We start from the raw sequence: 7,671 nt of genomic DNA on the forward strand, positions 1-7,671 counted from the left end.
AAACTTCATTAAAAAGTTTATCAAAGTAACTCACCCACCTATGTTGAATATCTTTTTCTAAGAAAAGTACTTTTTGATTTTCATCTTTAATACACTTTACTTGAGTTAAATCTTTACTTTTCTTTTCTCTTTGTTTGGCTAGTTTATACATATATTTTTCACCCTCCTTAGTATCTAATCTATTATAAAGATCATTAAAAGCAGAATTTTTAGCATCACAGATTGTTCTTTTAGACTCTCTGCGAGCCGTTTGATATTTTCTCTAGTTCTCTAAGTTTTTACATTTAAACCAATTTTTATAACATAACTTTTTATATTTTATCTTTTCTTGCACATTATTATTCCACCACCAACTATTTTTATTTGTAAATATTTTTCCCTTTGATTCTCCAAGAACATCTTTTGCTACATGTTTAATAGCGTTTGTTACTTTATCCCACATCACATTTGCTTCTTCATGAATATCCCAAATTTTGAAATCTTGAATTTTACTCATAAAATTAATTTTATTTGTATCTTTTAAGTTTCTCCATCTAATTCTGCAATGATGAGTCCTGGTATTTTTTATTTTACAACTCTTAATCTTAAAATCTAAAACTAATAAACGATGTTGGGTATTTAAATTTTCACTTGGAATGACTTTACAATCTTTACAATCATGACGATCTCTTCTTCTCATAAGAAAATAATCAATTTGTGTTTTATTAGATCCACTCTTATAAGTAATAAGATGTTCATCCCTTTTCTTGAATAAAGTATTAGTAATAACAAAATCAAACGCTAAAGCAAAATCTAAAATAACTTTACCTTCTTCATTAGTTACTCCAAAATTGTAGCCACCATGAATATTTCTGAAATCTTCTACCACTCTACCGACATGTCCATTTAAATCTCTTCCAATAAAAATTCTTTCTTCAAGAGGTATCATTTGTATTAAGTCTTCTAAGTCATTCCAAAATTTATCTTTAGACCCTGTATCTAAACCTACTTGAGGAGAATAAACGCTTATAATATTAAAAATCTTAGTATCAATGATAATCTTAAGGGCTATAATTCTATCACCAACTCTATTAATTTTTACAACATTATCTTTCAAACTCTTATCTATAATTACACCTACACCATTTCTAGTGCGACTCTTACCAGAATACCAAAGTTTAAAACCTAAATTATCAATCTCCTTAGCCTTTTCTCCCACCCACTTAGTTTCTTGAATACATAAGATATTAATTTTCCTATGAATCATAATATCAACTAATTCCATTAATTTACCATTGAGAGTGCCTATATTCCAAGATCCTATCCTAATATTAGTTTCATTAGTTTCATGGACTAACTTCTTTACCCGCATTCGCCCGTAATGTGGGAACCCTTGCTTATTTAACACTACACCCGGGCGCCGGTGTAGCGGCCCTTGCACACTTTTCACTGTATTCAGGCTATACAGCGCGTCGCTTCCAGGGGACGCCCTAGCACTTACACAATGATCAAAAGGATTCATGTCATGATTTTTTCGACAAGTTTTACGCTGGCGGTCGACTACCTAACGCAACCCTCCACTTTTCTCATCCGGGCTTGGGACCGGCAACGGCAGTGTTCTAGATTTTGTCGAACTAAATCACCACAAATCTTCTCACAAAAGGCTGAAAAACTTGATTCATTAGGCACGTAAATGTGCTCGGAGTGTTATAAAGCCTGAACAACATCGTCAGCCACTCATAAAGCCCATCTCTTGACTTGAACTTTGTTTTACACTCATCCCTATGCCACATATGTATTTGGAGGTGCCCACTTCGAAGATTTATTTTGGAGAAAACAACCACTCGTTTTAGTTGATAAAAAAGATCATCCAATCGAGGAATATGAACCAATATTTGATAGTGATTTTATTTTCAACCAAACTGCCAATGCACATGCACTATGTCCCATCCTTCTTTCGAACCAAGAGAGCTGAACCGAACATGGGCTTGCATTACATGCAAGCATTTGTGGATCAGCTCATCCACTTGGTGTTGAAGTTATTTGTGCTCCTTTGGAGACTAATTATATGTAGGTTTGTTGGGGATGACCGAACCAGACACAAAGTTAATGACATATTGTGTCTCTTGTAAGAGGCAATTCTGTAGGAATCTCTGCGGGAAATATATGTTTGATTTGTTGTATCAATCCTTGCTCTTCGGACGGAGTTGGCGGTAGCTGTCCGTAACTCTCGGTTATGATCAAGAGGTACCTCATAGTTGTCTCTTTAAGTTTTTTCAAAATCAATGGAGTAAAAGTATTGATTTTAGTCCCCACTTGAATCTCTTCCTTTATAAGCATCAAAGTGGTTTGAATTCCTCTTTGATAAAATAATAAGTGTTAACATAACCATCAAGAATTGTACAACGATCATATTATCAAGACTGACTAAATAATATGTGACAAGGGTCCATAGAAAATAAAACCCGTTCCTAAAGTTTTCAATCGATCGAAAATGACACCATGCATTGCCCGTTGACTTTAATTTCAACCCCTTATGTCACATGAGTTGGTAAGGATGGTTATGAGGTTGAGTAGTTAGCTCAAGCTTTTACAGTATAGTTGCTGCAACCACATTCTCTAACTTATACCACTGATGATAAGGTTATAAACCTTGTTCGAAACTGTGCACTGGAATCGAAAGATGTTCTGTCATAACCAATCTTTATTGGAATATTGTTCGACACTTGGGAGACGTTTTATCACTAGTAATTCCCCTTCATCCTCATGTATAATTTGGTCTTTCGTTGGATTAGTATATTCTTCTACTACATCATTGTTCTCTAGATCAATCTACTTCAATGAAATAATGCCACAGTTAGGACAACTTGAGACTATGTGGCCTAACCCATGAAATTTAAGCATCGTATACTAGATGTAGTTCCTTCCCTCGCTGTAGTAATAGTCCCTCGCGGCTTGAAAGTAGTTTTGTTGTTGTTTTGAACATTTCGACCACTGGCCTCTGTCCGTAATTGGATTGATTTGCTAGAACCTCGCAAATCATTGGTAGGAATGCATATTGTGGTGTTCCTACCCAATTTTTGCTACTTTTTAACCTTTATAGCCAAGTTAATCACGTTCTATAATTTCCAAAACAGTTGGAGATGAACCACATTAGCGATATATAGTCATATGCCACCCAAAAAATGTGCATTAGTGCACCTTTTGGGTTCGAAAAGATTGCATTTCAGCTGAATTCGACAATATATTCCACCACGATGAATGTTATGAAGCTGGATGAAGACTTATTATAGGTAATACCCGGGTAAGAATTTTCGTTGCATTTTTTTCTTTATTTTGGTCCAAGACGTGATCTTGAATCCTCTCTCTCTTTTTCGAATCCTCATTAAGTTTTCCCACCAAAATAAGGTCTTCTTCAATTTGATCGTCACTGGTTCGACGATATGTTCTTGTGACACCTTCTTGAATTTCATAATTCATTCAACTGTATGTAGCTGATTGACAAATATATTAGGATCCAATCTTCCATCAAAATTAAGGTCGAGAGATTTCCGTTGATTTTCACGCCTCAACGTATGTATAGGTTGTTCATCACCATTAGATGACTCTTGATGGAATGAATTATCTTCTTCCTCGCTCATTTTCGGATTCATTTTGACATATTTTTGGATCTCACCATTCAAGAAGCGCCAATCTTATTTGTAGACGATGAATTTCTTGTTGCAATTCTTCCACAACCAAATATTTGTCATTGGTTTTAGTCATTGGAAAGAGAAGGCAGGGAGGCCAACAATGAAGATGAAACCGTAAGAAGACAGACAACAATGAAATCAATAAGCAAATCAGAGACAGATTTCTATCCTCTTTGAAAGAAAAAAACAAAATGAATGCGCAAGAATTGGGGAAAGGAAAAGAAGACTGCACAAGAACTCAGAGAAGGAAGAGAAATGATATAAAAGAATCGTGTTTTGATACTATGATGATATCATAATAAGGCAAAATTGAAATCTGCAGTTTCAAAAATTCCAAAAAAAAGGAGAAAGCTGAACCGAAAATCTCAAGAAAGAGTAAGAATACATTTACTGAAAAGAAAGATGGCTGGTTACCACCTGGGCACCATTCCAGAATACTAAATACATTTCTTAATCCGAAAGAATATGAAAGGTTATTACAACCAATCAAAACTCTCCTGTCCTTTCTAACATACAAGGTAGCCTTACATAGGCAATCCCATTACAAAAATAGAAAACTAAGGAAAAAAAAAACTTACTTACAAGTATGACACTAGTAAACACATTCGTAATTTCGGCTCCTACATCACAAACACTAATAATAGGTTATATACAATTATACTAATATAATCTCATGTAGGGTAAAGCTTGAGTGTTCACAAATGGTTAAAATTTTGATTTATTATCCGTGTAATCCGACTTAAAACCAAGGTTGATTTTGAGATTAATTATTCAACAGCCTTTTTCCCTTGGGTCTATGAGGATCTTTTGAATTACATAATTTATGCCTATTGAAATTAATGGTCTAGTTAGGTTTCATCTACTTTCTTTTAATGAGTATATCAGTGCCTTTGACATCGGTGCATCATTCTCTCTCCATTTTGTTTGAGCTACGAGTGTCTATCTTTCTCTCCGCTAACCATTGCTGTAGGCCAAATCAGATGGAAATCCATTGTAGTAAACAACCGTATATCCTTCGCACAAGCAAGCACAAAAAAGTTCTCTCGTGAGTGAGAGGGTAATCAGCCATAAGAGTTTGCATTTATGGGATGTTTTGAATTTGAAATATGAAGTTATTTCAAGGATTAGATTTCTTTTGGACGCTATATCTATTATCTAGCTCAGACTAAAAACCTTCTTCTTTAACAATCAGGTGGAAAGAAAAATGTGTCTTTGGAATGGGTGATGTAGAATACATAATGATTGTTTTTTTCCTTTAGGGCCTTTTCATTTTATAATTGAAAGCCATCCTACAAATTTGTGCATACTAATCACATAAAATCTATCCAGCTTTCTCACCAAGATTGAGGGAGCTTTCATAAATTCTAGAACTCCCACCTTGCTGAAATCTACCTTCCACTCTATGAAGGAGAAGTCAAACTCTACTTTCTCTCCTAATTACCAACTTGCCGAAATCACTGCTTCTTCACTTTGTTCTGAGCTTAAACATTATGAATCGAAAGAAATTACATGCATGTCTAGACTTGCTTAAATGTTGACATTTGTTGTCATGCATTAATGCCCACTGCCATCCAGTCGTATTGATGTAGCTGCCACTATTTTTCTATGTTTGGCAGATGATTGACGATCAGGACTTGGGCTTCTTTGCAAACTTCCTCGGGATCTTTATATTTGTATTGGTCATTGCTTATCATTACGTGATGGCTGATCCAAAATATGAGGGCAATTGAGTCAAAGAATTTCTCCGATGCGGGAAAATATAGAGGCTACTTTTAATGATGTTTTAGATGTTCTGCTTATCAAAGTTTTAATGCTTTCTATTGTACTGCACCTGAATTATAGTGAAATTTTCTTTGCTCTAATGTAGTTATTTAAGCAAACCATAACTGAATTGGACCTTTCTTTAAAAAAGAAAAAACAAGCAATAAGCATTATTTTTTCTTTGTTATTTTTTCAAGATGATGTTTTTTTCCGTATTTATTTATATATTCTTTTTCCATGATAATGTGTCAACATTCTTATTGTGTCTCACTGTAACGAGCGCTATTTACGTACGTCATACGCACACAATTCTGCGTGCATATAACCCCGAGTGACCTTTTAATAACCCAGTTATTAGGAGTATTAACCCCAATAATATTTCAATAACCTCCCAATAACCTACCAATACATTCTGCGGTTCGACACTCATGTATTTTTCCTGTCATTGGAGGGTTTCATAAGGTTACTGAAGGTATTAATCCCAATAGCAGCAACATAACCATGCAATACTCTTCAAATAACCTTCATAAACACGCAATTATGCTTTGTGTATGACATATGTAAATATTTTTCCACTGTAACATGATAAATGAGAAAAAAAAAAAAGATTTGGGATGCCCTGAATCAAATGATGTCGATTTGATTATCTCGTTATATGTTTAGGTGAATTCTTCCTGTGTTCTCTCTTTTTTGGTTATTGGCTTGGTTGGCAGAGTGCTGATGCATAATACTTGTACTGTTCTAAGAAAAATACTCATCATGTTCCCATTTAAATTTAACATAGAATAAGCCTTTATAATATATGATAATTATTTCTTTTTGACAAATACTATATTTGTATAAATAAAAAAAATAAATTAATTAAGAAAAAGGTGTCATTTTGAATTCAAATTATGTTAATTCTATCAATAATCACGACCATCATCCCTAAATTTTGCTCTTCATCATTATTGACCACTTCCTCTTCCTACTTCATTCTCTCCAACCATAGGAGTATTCTATTTTAAATTAGTGTTCTATATTAACTGATATGAGCATCCCTATATCTTGATTCATGTCAAAGATCCTAAAGTCTGAGAAGCCACTATGTGTTTCTAGTGTGAAATAAATATTTTTGAAGTAATAAAATACATTAATTTACTATTAAAATACTCTAAATAATTTTAAAATTCCTTTTGGGCCAAAATTTTTTATATTTACTTTTATTTTTAAATATAAAAAAGAAATCAATACACTTATTATTGATAAGGTTACGATCTAATCTTTCAAAAGTCTTTCCTCTCGTCTAAGTAAAAAGTTTACTCATTTATTTCGCTTCAATCAGACCAGTCTTAACAATGTTGTCACATAATGTTTACATCAAGTGGACGAAGGAGGTCTACTTGCCTTTTTTTTTTTTTTTCAAAGGGAAGGCAATAGAGTTGAAATCACCCCCAACCATCCAAGGACTGTGTAAATTGGCAATTCAACAATTTAACACAAATGTAAAAATTGTGGTTTATCACATAACTGAAATTCAACCTCTTTTTCCAATGAAACCAGATTTTAAGATTACAGTTGTAAACATACTTGAAATTACCTAGCTTTCTCATTGTTTTAGGAATATTGTTTTCAACAATCATAGGCTCCAATAAAGTAAAACATCTAAGCTTGTGAATCCGACCGAGATTTATTAATTTGTTGGAGGCAGCAAACATAGCAATACCTCTAACATTCTAAATTAGTAAATTAATCATGACTAATGGATCTACTCCGCCTAGATGTGTATGTACGTATGTATATACGTATATGTATTATGGATGGTTTGCATGAGTTACTCTCCTTTTTTAGTGCTATGGTTTTTTAGGATCTTCTGGATGACTATTTTTTTGATGATATGCATAGCTGACGCACGAGCTCGATATTACATGGGTTAAAGACAACCAACCAATAACCTTTTTTTTTTTTTTTAAATAAGGTTTGATGTCTTATTGTAGTGACAGATTTATTAATTTATATATTGAGTTTTCTTAGACTTCATAGCTGCATAAAGTTTTAAATAATTAATTATGTTATTAATTTTTACTAGTGTTATATCTAAGGGTAAGTGTTTTTATGTCTTTAAGAAAGATGAGTTCAAGGATTTCTGAGAGTGAATTACATTGCTACTACAGACTACAATGTTCCATGCTAACTTCGTGTCACATAACTACGTGAGACAGTTTTACGGTTGCCCAAGGAGAATCATAGAAAACTAGCT

General features: G+C 33.5%; 1 protein-coding gene across 1 annotated transcript in view; it reads left to right on the plus strand.

Moving 5' to 3' along the window:
- LOC110026637 (dolichyl-diphosphooligosaccharide--protein glycosyltransferase subunit 4A) overlaps positions 1–5,557 on the plus strand; it is a 33,418-nt gene extending 27,861 nt beyond the window's left edge. Inside the window, exon 2 of the mRNA XM_020727645.1 lies at positions 5,288–5,557. Coding sequence (XP_020583304.1) covers positions 5,288–5,401 — 114 coding nt within the window. The 3' untranslated portion in view covers positions 5,402–5,557. The remainder of the gene's footprint in view (positions 1–5,287) is intronic.
- Positions 5,558–7,671: the final 2,114 nt, after the last annotated feature.

The sequence above is a fragment of the Phalaenopsis equestris genome, unplaced genomic scaffold, assembly GCF_001263595.1.
Source record: "Phalaenopsis equestris unplaced genomic scaffold, ASM126359v1 Scaffold000390, whole genome shotgun sequence".
In the NCBI taxonomy this organism is placed as follows: domain Eukaryota; kingdom Viridiplantae; phylum Streptophyta; class Magnoliopsida; order Asparagales; family Orchidaceae; genus Phalaenopsis; species Phalaenopsis equestris.